Raw genomic sequence first — 20,267 nt, 5'->3', positions numbered from 1 at the left:
TACACTGTAGGCAGAACATTTCACCTCCCTAGTAATGTGTGAAATGGAACAATGATTCAGTGTTGAAGAGTGAAATTGAGGATTTTAAGGTTGATGATGCTCTGGGGAAGCTGTCTGTGCTACACTCTCCAACAGCAGCACTCTGCACCTGAGAATTAGATGTCCTGCTGGACTAAACTCTGACAGTTCTACAGATGTTATTCTGAACCAAAATGCCACTTTTCTTATACTCTATGTTCTCTGAATTGGGGCAAAGGGCCCATCTACCTTTTCTATAAACTTTTCTCTGGGCTTAATCCTCCCATCCCATCCCAGAAGTGTAGCTGCCATCTTTCAGAGTGGACAGTGAGTTAGTTTACAATGCTGTGGGATGTTTGACACAGCTACTACTGAAAGTGAAGATGCAAAAGATACATCTTTCACAGTGGACAGTAAGTTTTCTTTTTACTTTTGGTTTAATGTGACAAAATCCTCCCTGCACTGCAAGCTAAAGCTGGTGGTATACTCAGTTAGAAGAAAGAACTTCAGGATTGAGAACCGCCGGCGAACATGTCCACGAACACCGTTGTCGGTATACTCAGTGAGAACACCGCACCGTTTGATGTCACTCCACGCTGCTGGGGGACGCAGAATACTTAGCAGCTATTAACTGGGGCTGGAATCTCGCCCAGACCTCCGTCTCGCAGCTACGCCATGGACGTATAAAGAGAAGGGCTACGCGAGATCACAACACAAAACAAAAAGTTTAAAGTGTTAAAAGTGGCTTTAGTTTATCTAGCTATGCAAAAGAAGAAAAAAAGGCGAAGGAGATGGTATGTTCGCCATCTAAATCAGAGTAGGACAGAGAATGGAGAGTTTTGTCTGTACATTCGGCAAATGCGAGTTTAAACGAGGGGGTCCACTTCTCTTATTTCCAAATGTGTGCATTTTGATGACTTGCTGAAATGAGTAGCACCATTCATCAAACATGCGGGAACTCACAGAAATCCCATCTCTACAGAAGAGAGATTGACACTGACTCTCCGTACATTAGCATGTGAAGTCTGCCCTCTGAACTCTCAACCGTAACCAACCAGGTGATATTTGGACCAATAGCTGAGAGGGGGAGGTTGGAGTTCGCACAATACTGTGTGTTTTTGTTCTTCAGTTGTTCTCATTGCATCTTTTTGCTCAAAAAGTTGTATTTCTTACTAAGTATACCACCTACTTAACACACAGCTAAAGGCAGAGTCACTTCAGAAACAGGCTCAAATATATGTATGGATGTGATAAAAGTTTATAATAGAAGATGAAGAAAAGTAATTGAAAGTTTCTGTAACTAGTGAAGAAAATTATAGTTAGAAGGACCATCACCATAGGTCCTTGCAGCAGGACATGCAACATATACAGAAATAGATTCGATCATAAGGGCATGCCAGTCATACAAAGTCCCAAAGGGCCAAATTACTTTAAACTATTCAGGAAACATTGGGTAGCATTGCTTTGGAATACAGCTTGTTTAATTTGTGTAAGCTAAGATATTGTTTCATGTAACTTGGTGCAATTTTGATATCAATACTTTTAATGGCAGGCTTAGATTTGAATTAATGACTTAAAGACAGTACACTGTATGTGTAAGTAACTTGGCATTTTTGTATGATGAAAATGTGTTTTTCATCAGAAATAATTTCTTCTTGTACTGGGTTTACTATGAGTAAGTGATAATAGCAATTCATATAAATGTAGGCTATGAGAGACATGCATGCACATAAATGCACACAAACACACATTCTAGCTGAAAGAAACACATAGGCATAGATTTAATCTTTTTACTTTACCATTAATGACAAATAAATGAAAGTGTATGTCATTTTTAAATGAAAGTGGTTTTGATGGGCTATTGTACATGACAGACCTACAAATTGTCTGCATGTCGGTAGAGGATATATATAGGGCTAGCTAACATTAATTTAGAAATATGGCGTTGCAGGGTCGCTACAGTAGTCTAGTTAAGAAGTAGTTACAGTACCAGTACTGGCACAATGCAACCATTTTGACTTATAAAAAAGCGATATACCAGGCATGGAGAAGTCATTATCTTGCGGCAGTTTCTGTACGACCAGTAATGTTACCTACCAGACAGAAATGTATCACTGATTTTACTGCTTAATTGCAGAGCCATCTGTAGTAACATTATACACACGATCTGTTGTATCTTTAGCAAGGTAGCTAATGTAAAACTTGAAGGTGAAGGTGTAACTGTCTAATGTGTGGGTGTATTTTATTTGGATTTGTGAAATATAAATGAGTTTCCCACAAGGATTTTACAGATGCCAAAGCAATAGTTTAAATGCTTTATTTTTAGTTAGCCATCAATCCAGTGTAATTAGAGGATCGCATGAGTCCGAGGGGGGATGAACCTGCATCTGTTACAAAAAGTTCCAACGGCAACCCAGTGAGCTAAAAGACTGCAGACATTATGGCTGCAAAGTTTTGTACTTTTAAACGTGTACTTGTATATTTGTGTGTGTATCTGATGTTTCTATTGGCTGATATAACTAAATTTCCAGTGGGGAGATGTATTCTTTGTGGGCCTGGAGCATTTATGATGATGTAATCAGGCAGGAAGAAGAAGAAGGAAAAAACACAAAATCCCCTAAGTTTGGGGCTTTATTGTGTGGACGTGAGACATTGTTTGTGAATTCTGTCTGTTGAAATGAGGTCAGAAGGTACAGAAATGAATGTTTTTAAGGGCTGAGAGTCTGTGGTCATTGCAGTTATTTTTGAAGGGAACCCTGAAAAGTGCCAACTCTCTGGGCTGTATAGGTATAGGGCATGCCGCCCCGCCAAGGCGTAACTTGGCGGGATGGCATACCGTACCTGCCATCCCAATTAAACATTTAAACTATTGCTTTTGCATCTTTATAATCTTTGTGGAAAATCCATCCAAATGATTGCCTCTTAACATTGTTAAAGCTGTCTATTCCTGGTTATTGGCAACTTTCATATTTTGTCATGATAAACTGTTTTCTCTTACACTGCACCAAACTACATGGCTCACTTATACGCTGACTGAAGTGTGCATCTCTGTAAGAACCAATCACTGCATTGGCCTCGTTAATAAAGTTCTGGGGCAACACCCTTACTGTGTTACTCACTGGGCATATTTGTTGATTTCACTAGCAGGATGTGCAGCTCCTCTGGGACAGCTGCTAGAGTCAGTGTCCAGATGGATAAAATAATACAGAGGTCATGAATTGCTCACTTGTATGCTGACTGAGGTTTTAGTGTCAGAGAACACTTAGATGGCAGCAGTAGAGTGTCTCTCTCTCCAGGGTGCAGTGTCTAGCGATAATTTCATATGAGCACACCCCAGTCAATATGCATATATGCTAAATTGTATTCACACAAACATTCAGGTTACAGGTTTTGAAAATGAATGAAATCAGGAAATTTGTTTTCTTCCCTGTGACAAAATTCAAACCCTTACACAGCCACAACAATTAAGGTCACACAGTACACAGCACTACTCACCCCAGTCTCTGTAGTTTACAGTTTGGACTCATCAGTCCAGCACAGAGCAGCTTCACTCCTGAATCTCCCAGGTAATTGTAGCTGAGGTCCAGATCTCTCAGGGTTGAGTTTGATGTCTGGAGAGCTGAGGCCACAATTTCGCAGGACTTCTCTGTGAGGTTACAGCTGTTCAGTCTGCAGAGAGGTAATATTGTATATTATGAATATTGTTTCTTTACTGTCAATTTTTGTACCACAATTAAAAATAAAGAAAACATTTCACCACTTCAACTAAGTTTCATTTATTTCAGACATGCACTTGATAAGATGAATGTGTGCTCACGAGAGAAACGGCTCCACAGCCAACAAGTCCCTGCTCTCTCGTGCACTCTGTGTGCTGTAATCTCTTTCTCTCTCCCTATGAAAGTCCTGTAATGTCTACTCTGTGGGGTCTGTGTCACATCCAAGGTGTATGGCTATTTAGTGTATAACACAGCACACCACAAAGAATGCACTGACTTTCTGAGGGCTGTAATGTACCACCCAACCCTTCTAAGCATCTAAAATACATTTTTAACATTACAAACGTTTGCTCAATCATTGACCAATAACACGCAAGTTGGTGGTGTGCTGGCTTAATGTATGGAGAAAGTAGTAAAGGATGAACACTTTTTTTGACTGTTCCCAGGCTTTGCACTGAAGCCTCCCTGCTCTCATAGGGGTGAGCGCAGTTGTTATAATTACAAATTTCACAAATAATTCATCTTCAGTTTGATGACAGAATGTAATTCATTCAGTATTAGAAATAATCCACTTCACTGAGGCTACTGTGTCAGTTTAGTCACATGATCAGTTCTAAATGTTAGCTCCATACAGATGCACTGCGAAAATAGCTGCCATTGGACTGCGTAAATGAGCACAGCTTGCATTTGAAACAGTCAAACTGAAATTAAATATTTCTCACATCTGTGTCATGCATTCACATGTGTGCCGCATTCATAACGCCACCAAAATAGCAAAATGTGCTATGAGTTAAGACCTGGTCTGGATTTGTTTAAATGGAAACACATTATTCAACACCGAACTTGCACATCTGGGCATACATAAAAACATTCTTTTACCGCTAAAAATTTGTATTCCATCATTGCAGCAAGATAAAGTCAACAATAGCTGAAGGTATGCCAGTACAGCTGTGAAAAATGCTGCTCACTGAACACTTAAATAAAGAGGAATTTTAAAAAATTATACCATGTCATTCTACTGTCAATATCTGGGCATTAATATGGAATAAATATACAACCTTACCATTGGTTTTACACGTAGAGATGTCCCTTTCCAGACTGAGTAGTCATATATTGTCTTGGACAATCCGTTTGTGAAATATACACTTATTTGTGATGCTTGGGCACCTTCCAAAATAGCTAATATTTTGAATTTGAGTGTAATGTAACTGTAATGTAAGCGTTCATTGGTTGCTAAGTAGTCATTGTGTTTAATGCATCGGATGTGACCTGAACTGGAACATAGTGGTGGACAGTTGAATTTGTTTTAATGTCAAATTCCCATACAAAAAAACATTACATACCGTAGAGTACAGGAAAACATACAAGAATTAATGATTACACATTTAGGTACTGTTCCACATTGTGTGATAATGTTTTTGCATTATTTTTAATCTAATATGAATGATTCATCTTAAACCTTCAAAAGGGGCATGTTTATATGCTTTATAACAGAAAAAAAAGCATTTAATTAATTTTTGGAGAGATTTTGGATATGTTTCAGGACACTAGATATTTTAGGCCTCTGTACTGATGGAAATCTTGTAATTCCCACTTGAAAATGATAACAGTGAGTTTCGTCAGATAAAACAATTGATTTATAGTGAAATACATGATTTACAGCAATGCATAATTTAGACATTTTGGATAGTTTTGGAGACACTGGGTACACTACTTAGTTTTTGCTTCATAAATCCATAGTAGTTCTACATATCCACCCTTAGATTTTATGATCTTGTGGTCAAGGAGTTTTTGATCCAGGACACGTATAGTGTAATCTGTTTTATATATGGGTCCTCTCAGTATTTCATTGCAAACCAAAAAAGAGCAAATTCAATTTAGATTATTTTGCCTAGACAATTGCATTTGTGGCACTTTATTTCTTCCTACATTATGAATATAAACTAATCTTAGTATTGTAAATGGTACAAATGTCTTTCCTCATTTAAGCCATTATTGAAGTCTCTGTGATGCTCACGTCTGGAGTTATAAAGCTTTAAATAAGGTCCCCCGTGAATGGGCAACGATTGGGCAGATTTGGCATGCGCGCAAAGGGTTTAAATGAGGGCACTAACTCCAGAAGTTATCATTTATACCAAATTTTCACTTACCAGACAATTTTATTGTACTTTACTCTCACTAGAAATATTAAGTGTGAAAATACACTGTCAATCATCTACATTATTAATGATACAATACTCACGTGGCCTTCCTGCAGTTCCTGACTACTGGTACCAGTCTCTGATGACCTGCTGCTGATGTGTTGTAGGTTTTCAAGTCAAACTCATCCAGGATCTCCTCTGACATCAGTAACACAAAGGCCAGAGCTGAACACTGGTGTGGTTCCAGCTTTTTATCAGAAAGTTTTCCTGATCTCAGGGAATTTTGGATTTCCTCCACTAGGGAGTTGTCATTCAGTTCACTGAGACAGTGGAACAGATTGATGGTCCTCTCTGCTGAAGATTCCTCTCTGATCCTCTCCTTAATGTACTGGACTGTTTTATTAATGCTCTGTGATCTGCTTTCTGTCTGTGTCTGTAGGTCTGGTACAGGTGATCTGCGTCCTGTCTGTGTCAGTAGTCCCCCTAAGAGCTTCTGAATGGACTCCAGAGAGAGGCCAAGAAGGAATCTGAGGAAAAGGTCCAGGTGTCCATTCTTACTCTTTAAGGCCTGATCCACTGCAGTCCTGTGTAACTCAGACAGCTGCACTCTGCCACTGTGAGATTTTGATTCTTCTGCTCTGAGTACATTTCTGTTCCCATTTACACATGAATGAAACACAAACAAGGCAGCCAGATACTCCTGAATGCTCAGATGCACAAAGCAGTAGACCTTCTCCTGATACAACCCACACTCCTCTTTAAAGATCTCTGTGCACACCCCAGAGTACACTGAAGCTTCACTGACATCAATGCCACTCTCTCTCAGGTCCTCTTCATAGAATATCAGATTGCCGTTTTCCAGCTGTAGAAAAGCCAGCCGCCCCAGTTTCAGGATGATTTCTGTATCTGATGCTGACATCTTCTTTGAGTCTGTCTCATCAGTGCCATGATACTTCTGATTCTTCACATTAGTCTGAATGAGCAGGAAGTGTGTGTACATTTCAGTCAGAGTTTTGGGCAGATCTCCACTCTCTGTTTTACCCAACATTGTCTCCAGAACAGTAGCAGAAATCCAGCAGAAGACTGGTATGTGACACATGATGTAGAGACTCCTGGATGACTTTATGTGTGAGATAATTCTGCTGGCCTGGTTCTGATCTTTGATTCTCTTCCTGAAGTACCCCTCCTTCTGTGGGTCATTGAACCCGCGTACCTCTGTCACTCGGTGGACACACTCAGGAGGGATCTGATTGGCTGCTGCTGGTCGGGAGGTGATCCAGAGGAGAGCAGAGGGAAGCAGATTCCCCTTAATGAGGTTGGTCAGCAGCACATCCACTGATGATGATTCTGTTATATCACAGCAGATCTCATTACCTTGGAAATCTAGAGGAAGTCGACACTCATCCAGACCATCAAAGATAAACACCACTTTGACCTCATCACCTTCAACACTTTGGCTCTCTTTCAGTTGTGGAAAGTAGTGCTGCAGAAGTTGCATCAGACTGAATGCTCTTTCCTTCTTCAAATTCAGATCTCGGAAAGGAAGAGTGAAGATGAAATTAACGTCCTGATTGGCTTTTCCTTCTGCCCAGTCCAGAATGAACTTCTGCACAGAGACAGTTTTCCCAATGCCAGCGATGCCCTTTGTAAGCACAGTTCTGATGGGTTTCTTTTGTCCAGGTGAAGGCTTAAAGATGTCATTGCAGAGGATTGCAGTCTCCTGTGTGGTTTGTCTCTTGGATGCTGTCTCAATCTGTCTGACCTCGTGTTCATTATTGACCCCCCCACTTCCCCCCTCTGTGATGTAGAGCTCTGTATAGATCTCATTGAGGAGGGTTGCGTTGCTCTGCTTTGCTAAACCATCAAATATGCATTCAAACTTCCTCTTTAGATGAGCTTTAAGTGCCTTCTGGACTATTTTTATGGATTCATCTGAAGAGAGGAAATATGAGAAACAATTATGTTTAAAATGTGATAAACATTTCCCATTCAATAACAGATTTTTTAAAAACTACCAATAAAAATATTAATAGACTCATATTTAACAGCATTTTACGCATATCACAGTGTTACATAAGTCTTTGTGTGCACATTGGTTGTGACACTTTCTATATGTAATGTTGTCAATGTAAAACACTATTATGGAAGTGTGGATGCTATAGCTAATTCCAGCATTTGAATGGACACACATTCGCAATGAGAGAAAACTCTTACTGCGCTGCTCATCTCTCTCCAGTGAGTCAGTGAGATCCTTCTGCATCATGTTCCTCATGATGTGGAGTGTGATCTTCAGAGACCTCTCACTGCCACAGGTCTCCAGCAACTTCTCAACTATGTACCGGGCCTCAGGATCCTTCTGCTCTCTCTCAGTGCATTCTGGGTAACCTTCAATTCGATGACTTTTGAACAATTCCTTCATCTTCATAAACTTAAGCAGTACAGAAGGATCTTCAGACAGAGTCTTAAAGCATTCTGGGCAATCCTGACTCAGATGGCTCTGAAACTGTTTCAACTTCTCATCCTTCTTCAGTTTCATCAAAGTGCGCAGGAGACACTGAAATAAACACATGACGAGGTGTGCTGTGTCAGTGTGAAATAAACACATGAAGAGGTGGGTTGGTGAGTATGTCAATTCCTCATAATTGACCATTTATCATATTACTATCAAATAATAATTAAATAAATGTTACAAAAATGTTACCAGATGGATGGATAGAATTATGTCTTGTTTGTTTTTTCCCCTACAAACACCTTTATTATTTAGGTTGGCCCAGTGTAAAATATTTAGTTACATGAATTTGGTAATTTTGTTATTGTATTTGAATATAAAATAATTTTTATTATTATATTTAGAGATTTAGAGAAAAAATAGAGTGAAAATATTTTGTTGGCTGAATACCTCAATATTAATGTAAGTTAATATTGTTAAATCAAAGTTAATACAACTTATTTATCGTTGCTCAGCCAACATAAAATAATTGTCGCTGGATCATAGAGTTTGTAATGCACAGAACCTTGAAGGTACAGCAAACTGAAAAGTGCTATTGTATACAGTTACTTTAAACGTTTTAGTTGGGAGAACCAAACTTTTTTTACAGCGTGTGTTGTATTACAGTTCAAATAAACGCTACAGGATCCTTGTTTTGTGTGGAGTGTTTTTGAGACAAATAGAGAATAGACTACAGATACTACTTGTGCAAAATCCTGAATTTCCATATAATAAAGGAGTTGCTCTGTGCAGTACATTTAGTAAATGCTAACTGAACTGAATGCTTCCAGTTTAAAAGTCTCAGTTTGGAGTCTTCCTCTGCTGCCATGTGTGGGACCTGCTAAAGGAATCTGGACTTTCTGTGAGGCAGGGAGGATCAGGCAGCACTCCAGAACTGGATTTGATGTTAAGTTGTGTCTTTAGAGGAGTTAACCCCTTAAACCCCACTTAAAATCCAGGGCTTTTGTAGGAACCTCCCCTGTCTTAAAGAAACCTCATTATCTCCATGCAGTACTGTTATCTCCATACACGAAACTATATGCAGTCCAGACATGGTTCAAAGCTTGAAATAAAGAGAACATTTCTACCAAAATAACCCCTGATCACACGGGAGTCTCGCTCTGTAAACATACAGGACACATTCATCCTGAAAAACAAAGAAGAAATCCAAAAATGTTTTGTATTTTCTTTATTCGGTAGTGACTGTATATACTTCAGATACTGGATGAAACTAGATTTCTTTTTACAATCGTACTCCAGGATGTATACCAATAAACACCAATAAAAAAGTGGATTTAACAAAGCAGTAAAATTTGACATGCGTGTTCCCAAAGGTGGGCCCAGATATCCTGAAAACCTCTCCAGATTGGAATATTGTGTATATCTTTTTTCCCAGCCGTGCTCCACCTCCAGATGCTAAATTAATAAGCACTAAAATAATACAATGCACCCAAACTTTAGAGAGTTCTGCTTTCTGCATTTTCACCGAGTTTAACATTAGCTATGTTACGTCCCTCTACTTTGTATTAGCACTGCTTCCTTTTTCCTTTTGGTTTTGCGTGCTGCTGTGTCTCTTTGTGTGCCCCCTTTAAGTGTTGATGACGTCACGGGCCTGCTGGAGCGAGACACGTGGTTTCCAGGGGAACCCTGCTGTCTACGTGACACGATGAGGACATCGCTAGGCAACGTCACTGGAGAGACACATGTTTACAAATTCTGACTACCATCGCCGAGGAGAAGCTAACTGCGAGGCTGTAAGGCAAACATTCACAGCAGAAGGACTTTATCATAAAATTCCACTGCAAAAGGACTCGTCTGGTGTCTACTTGTGTTCAACTGCTACACACAGGTGGGGGCCATAAATGCCTAAAGGATGAGACCTGCAGCTAGGAAAGCAATCAATGCATCCTGCATGGGACTGTTTACCACACCGTTTACTGCGGAAGAGCAATCTTGTGCATTCTTCAGCCATCTTGCCCTTTTGAAGATAGGGCTCTGGACATACCAGCTTGGGGATCAATGGACATACAGCTCACCCTCCTCCCGCTGGACATGCCAGGCGGACAAGGCGAGGCTGGACACCACTCACGGACAGTGCCACAGCGCCTCCATATGGCGTCATTGGGTCAGGTCACCCTCAAACAGAATCCTAAATAACTCTGGGGCATGACATGTTCTGTAAATACAGTATTTATTAAAACATTTGAGGCAATATAAAATGTAATGAGGTGGAAGAGGCTTGGTTGGATGTGGGTCTGATGGTAATATGGAAAAGATGATAGGAATTAAGGTGTGTGAAGGATTGAGGAGTGAGGGGGATGAATTTGCCTACATAAGTGACTGGATTATAGAAGAACCACCACCTGGGGCCTCCACAAAAGAAAGGTATCAAAATCAATCTTCAGATCACGCACCATCGTACAAAGTATCTTAATACTATCATCTGGATAATGGCACCCCTGTATCTACACGGGAAGAAGGGGGAAGGGGATCTCTGGTTGGTGGAGCCACAGTGCTACTTCTGTTTGGCCTTATTTGGGCAAATTGAGGGAAACGTGGAGTTTGGGAGGTGTGGTCGGGATGACATTTAAGGGGAGCAAGGAAGCAGATCTGGGAGAAGCCTGCTTATCAGATTCTCCGGGTACCATACTCTTGTCCGTATGGAAACATGCTGGGTATGTGACATATATGTGTGTTCATTAGAATGTATCTATGTTAGAACTTAAATGTGTGAGAAGACTCTTATGTTTCTACTTTCTATATATATATATATATATATATATATATATATATATATATAGTAACAATAAACCACTATGGTTTCAGTATGATCCATAATTTCGTGAATAACCTCACTTTGTCCACAGCATCACCGGCCATATGCTAACCCACTAATATCAGTGCATACAAGCTGAGGTGCGGTGTCCTAGGGCACTGTGGTAAATGTTCTTGAGCCTCGGAACTGATTACCTGAGTACAAGCCTAGTAACAAGTTTGAAGGCTTTAGACCTTAATATAAAAACCTCTGAGTACCAGTCTAGTAACAAGTTTAAAGGCTTTAGACCTTAATATGAAAACCTCTGGGTACAAGTCTAGTAACAAGTTTAAAGGCTTTAGACCTTAATATAAAAACCTCTGAGTACAAGTCTAGTAACAAGTTTAAAGACTTTAGACCTTAATATAAAAACCTCTGAGTACAAGTCTAGTAACAAGTTTAATGGCTTTAGACCTTAATATAAAAACCTCTGAGTACAAGTCTAGTAACAAGTTTAAAGGCTTTAGACCTTAATATAAAAACCTCAGAGTACAAGTCTAGTAACAAGTTTAAAGGCTTTAGGCCTTAATATAAACACCTCTGAGTGCAGTAACAAGGTTAAAGGATTAGGTTTCTAGCCTATGAGGAACAAATAAATGACCAGTGCTAAGCCGGGTGCATAGCTTACGCTCCTAAATTCCAGCCTGAAAGCAGAGTCTGATAAGTGCTGATACTAAACCCGGTTGCCTGGGTCCCAAGGCGGTACACGTCTCAACCCCTCTGAGAGTGCAGATGAGACTGTCCAGTATCTGTCCGGAGGGAACCACACCTTTAAGTCTCAGAGATGGAGGCCGGTACTAGTGGTCACTGGACCTCTGAGTACCGAGCCCGATGTGACGTCGCAACATCTGGGTGCCACGGCAGATACAAGTGTCCACCCCTCTGATAGTGCAGCCCCAGGCTACAACAAGAATCTGGAATCTGACCCATGTGGAACCCATGTTAAAACCTCTAAGACTGGTGCAAAGTGTCATAGCACACAACTTCTGAATTTCTGAGGTGCTGGAACTGAGTCCTCGGGCCTAAACCACCTGTCCCAGTAACTCGGGTTAGAATACAGTATAATTACAATCCTTTGGCATTAGAGTCTGAAAGAAAGTAACTGAATGAGTTCAAGTTCCGAGGCACAAGGATACTGCCGAGCACTGAGGTGTATGTACTGTGTAACTCTAACAACCATAAGAAATTGTCCTCTCATAACCCTGCCTCTCCAGTAGGTATAAAATTTCCTTATAGCTACCTTGCTAACGACTCATCGGATGCACACGCAAAATGACATGTATAGACGTGCACTTGTTTAAAACCACAAAATTCTGCTTATATATCTCCTTCGCTAGTGGCTCACTGGGTAGCGTGGCTGCCTGCAGCACTTTTGGATGTGTGCAGGCAGCTTCGAGCCCCCCTCTGACTCATGAAAACCTCTCAGTCATTACACTGCTTTGCTGGATAACTAAAAATAAAACATTAAACTATTGTTGTTGCACCTGTATAATCTTGCCGGGAAAGTAATTCATATTTCTGTATTTACACAACTACAAATAAAATATACCCACACATTACACAGTTCCGTGTTTGGCATATTTGGCATCACAAAGAGGAAAATGACAAAACTATAAAATCGAATCATTAACAATTTATAATAATATAGTGCCCTTTATAGTACTTCAGTATCTTTTATGCAAAGCATTTGCCAATAGTCAAAGCTCTACTAAAGTGTGCGCTAAGCTTCCACTCATGCGCTACGTGAAAATGCAAAGTGAAAGTAAGTCAGTACGTAGTAGAATAGCTAAGCTGTAGTTTCAGCTAGAAGGACGGCGTAAGCTACGTTCGAAAGCTACAGTATGTAAACGAGCTTGAAGAACTGAACACTGTATGATTGCTGTAACGAATATGAGGCTTCCAAACAGGGGCAAAAGTCCCGATGGGTAGATCTTAGAGAGGGTAGCAGTAGTTTGCTTTTAGGTCATTTACTTGGCACTGGAATGTCTAATTGCAATCTTTTTTTTTTTGATCATAATGTAAAAAGTAGTTTTTAAATTTTTTTTTTTATTTGTTTAGAAAAACCACACTTTTTGCTTTTGACAATCTATTTAAGTGCATAACTGAAAATCTGATATAGTACATAAAAGCTGACATAAATCTGTCCCATCTATTTTTTTTAAAAGACCTCTTATGGAAATGAAGTAAATACCCTAATTGACTTAACACAGAGAATGTATGGTAACATGAAATGTGTGCTGTAGTGAAAAATAGAGTTTGAATGTCCTTAGCTTAGGTGTATGTAAACGTTTGGCCTCAACTATGTATTCTATATATTGTATTTGATACGTGCATTATATATTCAAATGAAACTTACAATACAATTAAAACACAAATTAATTAAAAACAATTGAAAAAAAACAGAACTCACCTGTCTTGTGAAAGATAATTTCTCTGAACTGTTCTCTTCTAAAGAGCAGGACTGCAGTGACTGCGGTATCCTGCAAACAAAACAGCTTCCAGTTAAATTCATCCTCTTACTGCAGCTCTAACTCACAGCACATGGAGACAGAGCTTCCAGTTAAACTCATCCTCTTACTGCAGCTCTAACTCACAGCACATTGGGGCAGAGCTTCCAGTTAAACTCATCCTGCTACTGCAGCTCTAACTCACAGCACATGGAGACAGAGCTTCCAGTTAAACTCATCCTCTTACTGCAGCTCTAACTCACAGCACATGGAGACAGAGCTTCCAGTTAAACTCATCCTCTTACTGCAGCTCTAACTCACAGCACATGGAGACAGAGCTTCCAGTTAAACTCATCCTCAAAGTGCAGATTAAAATCGAGCCATTGCTCCCAAACACACCAGAAAAAAAATCTGAAAGCATTTTTAAAACGTTTAAATAAAAGCTGGTTTATTGTGTTTGTGTGATATTCCACTGTGGATGGTCAAGAGTAATATTTGGCATAGGTGCAATAAGTTATAAATGTAAAAGACAATCCTCTTACTGCAGCTCTAACTGACAGCACATTGGGACAGAGCATCCAGTTAAACTCATCCTCTTACTGCAGCTCTAACTCACAGCACAAGGAGACAGAGCTTCCAGTTAAACTCATCCTCTTACTGCAGCTCTAACTCACAGGACATGGAGACAGAGCTTCCAGTTAAACTCATCCTCTTACTGCAGCTCTAACTCACAGCACATGGAGACAGAGCTTCCAGTTAAACTCATCCTCAAAGTGCAGATTAAAATCGAGCCATTGCTCCCAAACACACCAGAAAAAAAATCTGAAAGCATTTTTAAAACGTTTAAATAAAAGCTGGTTTATTGTGTTTGTGTGATATTCCACTGTGGATGGTCAAGAGTAATATTTGGCATAGGTGCAATAAGTTATAAATGTAAAAGACAATCCTCTTACTGCAGCTCTAACTCACAGCACATGGAGACAGAGCTTCCAGTTAAACTCATCCTCTTACTGCAGCTCAAACTCACATCACAAATGAATATGACAAAATACACCTCCCCTACACCTGAATGTGATATAAATCAGAAGCCTACAGCTATATGTGCAATAATAACTCCCACCTAGATCTGAAAGTCTTAATACACCCACCGACAACAGAAAGGTGCCAGTAACACTGAAGTATAATTAAACAGTACTGTCAATTTGAACCTCTTTAATTACCTTTGATCACCTGTGACCTCTCCTCTGAATGCGATTTGACAATCCATTGAACGATCACTCTTCATAGACAGACAGCTGGGTACAGGTGACCCTGCTCTTTCTACCTGGACCCTGTGAACAAAACATGGAGACAGAGCTTCCAGTTAAACTCATCCTCTTACTGCAGCTCTAACTCACAGCACAAATGAATATGACAAAAAACACCTCACCTACAACCCGAATGTGATATAAATCACAAACCTATAGCTATATGTGCAATAATAACCCCCACCTAGATCTGAAAGTCTTAATACACCCACCGACAACAAAAAGGTGCCAGTAACACTGAAGTATAATTAAACAGTACTGTCAATTTGAACCTCTTTAATTACCTTTGGTCACCTGTGACCTCTCCTCTGAATGTGAATGGACGTTCTATTGAATGATCACTCTTCATAGACTTACAGGTGGGTACAGGTGACCCTGCTGTTTCTACTTGGACCCTGTGAACAAAACATGGAGACACAACATCAAGTTAAACTCATCCTCTTACTGCAGCTCTAACTCACAGCACATGGAGACAGAGCTTCCAGTTAAACTCATCCTCTTACTGCAGCTCTAACTCACAGAACATTGGGACAGAGCTTCCAGTTAAACTCATCCTCTTACTGCAGCTCTAACTCACAGCACATGGAGACAGAGCTTCCAGTTAAACTCATCCACTAAGTGCAGATTAAAATCGAGCCCTTGCTCCCAAACACGCCAGAAATAAAACCTGAAAGCATATTTATAACGTTTAAATAAAAGCTGGTTTATTGTGTTTGTGTGATATTCCACTGTGGATGGTCAAGAGTAATATTTGGCATAGGTGCAATAAGTTATAAATGTAAAAGACAATCCTGTTACTGCAGCTCTAACTCACAGCACATGGAGACAGAGCTTCCAGTTAAACTCATCCTCTTACTGCAGCTCTAACTCTCAGCACATGGAGACAGAGCTTCCAGTTAAACTCATCCTCTTACTGCAGCTCTAACTCTCAGCACATTAAATATCTGGTTCATGCACTTGTACCTCTTCCTCTTAGTGCTGAGGGTTCCTCCTTTGGTGTCTGGTTCCTCTGAGAGACTCATTTTATAAACAGCGCCCTCTATCTCAGGAGACTGGAACACATCTGACCAGTTCAGACCACACGTGGGTTCTATCCCAAACCAGCCAAGCTGTAAACACACAAAATGAGAACACACTGAACACACAGAGACACGCATATACAACACGCCGCGGTGTTGACAGTAAGCAATCCAGAACTGAAATGGGCCCTAAACATGTTCTAAACAGCCACCTCAAATGTTTTTGCACCATTGATAATGATGAACAATTGTATTGCATGAATGTCAGTGGTAAACTATATATTGATTGTCCAACTTGCTAAATACTTTTCATTAAGGATTCAATGGAATCAACCAAAACTTTTCAGATCATACATTTATTTCCAGAAAATAAGTGTCACAATTATTGACACCCCTGGGTTCATTGAAATAGTTATTTATTTTCCTTTACATGTTTCACTTGTTTTCTTATTATTATCACTATATTATGTATACTATGTATACTACACTCATCGCCCACTTTATACACCTGTTCAGCTGCTCGTTAACGCAAATATCTAATCAGCCAATCACGTGGTAGCAACTCAATGCATTTAGGCATGTAGACATGGTCAAGATGATCTGCTGAAGTTCAAACCAAGCATCAGGAAGGGGAAGAAAGGTGATTTAAGGGACTTTGAATATGGCATGGTTGTTGGTGCCAGACGGGCTGATTTGAGTACTTCAGAAACTGCTGATCTACTGGGATTTTCACGTACAACAATCTCTGTAGGATTTACAGAGCAAGGAAAAAGAGACAATATCCAGTGAGCAGCAGTTCTCTGGGCAAAAATGCCTTGTTGATGGCAGAGTTCAGAGGAGCATGGCCAGACTGGTTCGAGTTGATAGAAAGGCAACAGTAACTCAAATAACCACTCGTTACAACCAAGGAATGCAGAAGAGCATCTCTGAACGCACAACATGTCGAACCTTGAAGCAGATGGGCTACAGCAGCAGACCAACCAAGGTGTACCTAATAAAGTGGCTGGTGAGTGTATGTATACTATGTAGACTATGTATAGTATGTATACTTTTCTTTTTCTGCTTCTTTTGTACTCACTCTCTGCTGCTGTAACACACAAATTCCCTCCCCTGGGGATTAATAAAGTGTCATCTTATCTTATCTTATCAGTAGTTTGTTCACACTCCCCTTGCAAGGATAATGACACTGAGTATTTTTATATCATGTCTAATAAGACTACAGAACACATTGGGAGAGATCTTAGACCCTTCCTCCATCTACTTCTTTAATACCTCTGGGTCTTTGCTTCAGAACTGTCCTGTTCAATTAAAACTGCAGGTTTCCAATATAGTTAAAGTCTGGAGACTATAGCCATTGCAAAATGTGGCTTACTTGGTTAATTAATGATTTATTTGTGAATAGTAATGTGTGATTGAGGTCACTGTTTTGCTGGAAGATTCACTAGCGACTTTCAGTCTGCTGGCAGAGGCAACCAGTTTTTTTGGCTAAAATGTCCTGGTACCTGGGTAGAGTTCATGATGCTATTGTCCTTACCAAGGGCCCCAGGACCAGTGGGAGCAGAACGGCCCCATAACATTAAAGATCCCCCACCGTATTTAACAGTAGGTATGTGGCTTGTTTCTGTACACACCTCTTTAAATCAACATCAACCTCATATCCTTTGTATTACATACCGGCCACTTTATTAGGTATACCTGCTTGTTAATGCAAATACCCTACTCCACCAAACAGCAAATCATGTGACTGCAAATCAATATATAAAGTATGCAGACATAGTGAAGATGTTCAGTTTTTTGTTTGAGCAAATATTGTAATGGACAAGATGTGTGATCTAAGCGACTCTGACTGTGGCATGACTGTCTGTGCCAGATGGATGGTGCCAGACGTAGTGGTTTCAGCATCACAGAAACAGCTGCCCTCCTGGGATTTTCATGCAGCACAGTCTCTAGAGTTTACAGAGAATGGTGTGATAAACAAAAAACACCTTGTTAATTAGAGATCAAAGGAGAATGGGCAGACTAGTTCAAGCTAACAGAAAGGCCACAAATGAAATAACAGCTATGCTTGGCCAAAGAGCTCTAATGTCATCACTCCGGAGCACAGTAGATGAGACAATTTAGATTCTTGAAACTGTCGATTACTCCCAGTAAAACCATTTTTTTCTGAAACCATTCCAAATAGCCTTTTGGCATGGAGGTAGCATCTAATTTTGGAGCATCTAAATGTAGCAATTAATAGAAACTTGGTGACGCCCCGATGCAGCCAAGATCAGTAATTCTCCAACTGTGGCCACTGGATTGTTCTTTGCTCCCTGAACCATCTACCTCACTGAGCATGGGGCTAAGAGACACTAGTGCCCTCTACTGGACAGGTTTAACTCTACTCCAGTGGTTTTAAATTGATTAATATTTGGTCTCACAGTAGTAAGTCGTATATTTCTTTGTTTAGTTTTTGACCCATTTCCTTATTTTTGAAGGTCAACAACCATTTTCTCTTCATTTGTGAGTTTGTTGCTTTTGATGAAAAATGGATTTTATAAGCAGGTTGTCTCAGTTTTATACTCCAGTGAAGCAGCAAGCAATGGAAGAGCATGGCAGTTCCTTTGGCCGGAGATCAGCATAATGTCTTTTATACATGCGGGTGTTGATCAGCTTCATCTCATATCTAAATGCTGGTGTACAGTTCACTCTGTTAGATTTTATTTTTAACAATCTTTAAGGGTGCCAATAATTGTGACCCCTATAAAGTCAGTATCTGAGATGCATGTATTTTGCTTGTAGGCGTATACCATATGCTAGCAACAATTTATAGCCGACTGATTATCCCTGTTATTGCGTTTCATGTAAAATTTTAAAACATTTGGCAACGTTAACTACCCATGCTTCCAGTCAGTGTTTCGACCGCACATTTACCCATAAACAATCCCCCTTACATACATTTAACAAACACGAACATGCTCGTGAGAAATCTTCTTGGAAAACATCCAAAAACGACCCAAATCAATAATTCATGAAATTAGATCATTATTTCCTCTTAAGTAAGCCCATTTTCGTCTCATTAAAGTCATTTTATCATGTATTCTCCGTTTCTAGGTAGTTGTAATTCGATTCGAAATCGCTGCAGTACAATTTATGTTGTATTTCAATTTCAACTTCAATCCAACTCAGGCAAAACGTAAATTCGGTCTGACGTGATGGCTTTAAAATCAGACGTCATTTTAAGTAGACCTACATGCACAGCTACATGCTTCCATCTTGTGGTTCACACAAGAAACGGCGTCTTAATGCAACTATAACCGCAGTTCTTTTCAGTTCTTGCTACTATTAAAGTAGTTGCTGAATTTATCATAATTGAAACTTGTACGAATTCAATAGAACAGAATCAATTGGTAAGGACATGGCCACTAGGTCTTTGTTAATTGAAACTAGTCAGAGTTGGATAGCAAATATGCAAATTAATATCCTTTAAGCATCTTTTTAGCATGTTCTTGTATACGGAAGCTAATGTCTTGTTTCAAATAATAGAAGACCAACTGTGAAAGCTCCATACGTGAATTAACTACCGACCACCGACTTTAACATGGCAGACATCAAGTTAATTTCTCTTAATCCAAACTGTGTGAATACAGAGCAAAAAACAGTTTGACTTCACAGACCGCACATTTAAAATGTTCGGTCTGTTTTTGTTACAGTAGCAGGTCTCAATGTAGCCGACAACAGGCCTGTGACATCCGTCATATCCAAATAGGTAAAATGATCATAAAATACCAAATAAATGCTGAAATAAACGTCAAACTTTTAAAAATGTATTTGAAAAGGTATTTTTTGTTTTTGGTCCCAAATGGGGAATTTGAAAAAAGCATATTAGGCAACTCATCTACTCCTCGGGCGCCATTGTATTGCCTGTTTTATTTCACTAAATTAAGCGTTATTGCGATCATAACTACAGATTCCTATTTCTCCAAACACCCTTTCTCATCTAGCTTCTATTCTCCCCATCCCAATCCACAACAGTCTGCTTACTCAGTTCTTTTATCCAATTGAATTCCTTTTTACTGCATCCTCTTTGTCCTCCGTCTTTTAAATGACGTTTGAGGTTGAAACAGTTTCACTTTCTCTTTTAACTTAATTTTTTTTTTTTTTTTTTTTACTTCTTTACTAGACTGCCTCACAGGACCCGGACCATAGACATATATACATAAGCCACGTTTCCACCGCAGGAACTTTTCCCAGGAACTAGGAAAGTTTTGAGGAACTCAGTGCGTTTCCACCGCAGGAACCAGGGTCTAAGTTCCGGGGACTTTATTTTGGGGTAA

General features: G+C 39.7%; 1 protein-coding gene and 1 long non-coding RNA gene across 2 annotated transcripts in view; both read right to left on the bottom strand.

The window, feature by feature from the left end:
• Positions 1 to 20,066, bottom strand: part of LOC118210034 (NACHT, LRR and PYD domains-containing protein 3-like) — a 181,297-nt gene extending 161,231 nt beyond the window's left edge. Inside the window, exons 1-8 of the mRNA XM_035385854.1 lie at positions 19,975 to 20,066; positions 15,896 to 16,041; positions 15,217 to 15,327; positions 14,846 to 14,956; positions 13,589 to 13,658; positions 8,090 to 8,429; positions 5,977 to 7,807; positions 3,514 to 3,687 (exon numbers count right to left, since the gene is read on the bottom strand). Coding sequence (XP_035241745.1) covers positions 3,514 to 3,687; positions 5,977 to 7,807; positions 8,090 to 8,429; positions 13,589 to 13,658; positions 14,846 to 14,956; positions 15,217 to 15,327; positions 15,896 to 15,954 — 2,696 coding nt within the window. The 5' untranslated portion in view covers positions 15,955 to 16,041; positions 19,975 to 20,066. The remainder of the gene's footprint in view (positions 1 to 3,513; positions 3,688 to 5,976; positions 7,808 to 8,089; positions 8,430 to 13,588; positions 13,659 to 14,845; positions 14,957 to 15,216; positions 15,328 to 15,895; positions 16,042 to 19,974) is intronic.
• Positions 9,154 to 11,736, bottom strand: LOC118210044. Its single transcript, XR_004761799.1, has 2 exons — positions 11,452 to 11,736; positions 9,154 to 9,720 (listed from the first exon to the last, which is right to left on the bottom strand). It is a non-coding gene; the product is annotated as an uncharacterized LOC118210044 (long non-coding RNA).
• Positions 20,067 to 20,267: the final 201 nt, after the last annotated feature.

The sequence above is a fragment of the Anguilla anguilla genome, chromosome 12 (assembly GCF_013347855.1).
Source record: "Anguilla anguilla isolate fAngAng1 chromosome 12, fAngAng1.pri, whole genome shotgun sequence".
In the NCBI taxonomy this organism is placed as follows: Eukaryota; Metazoa; Chordata; class Actinopteri; order Anguilliformes; family Anguillidae; genus Anguilla; species Anguilla anguilla.
This window is presented reverse-complemented; position numbering and strand designations above follow the sequence as displayed.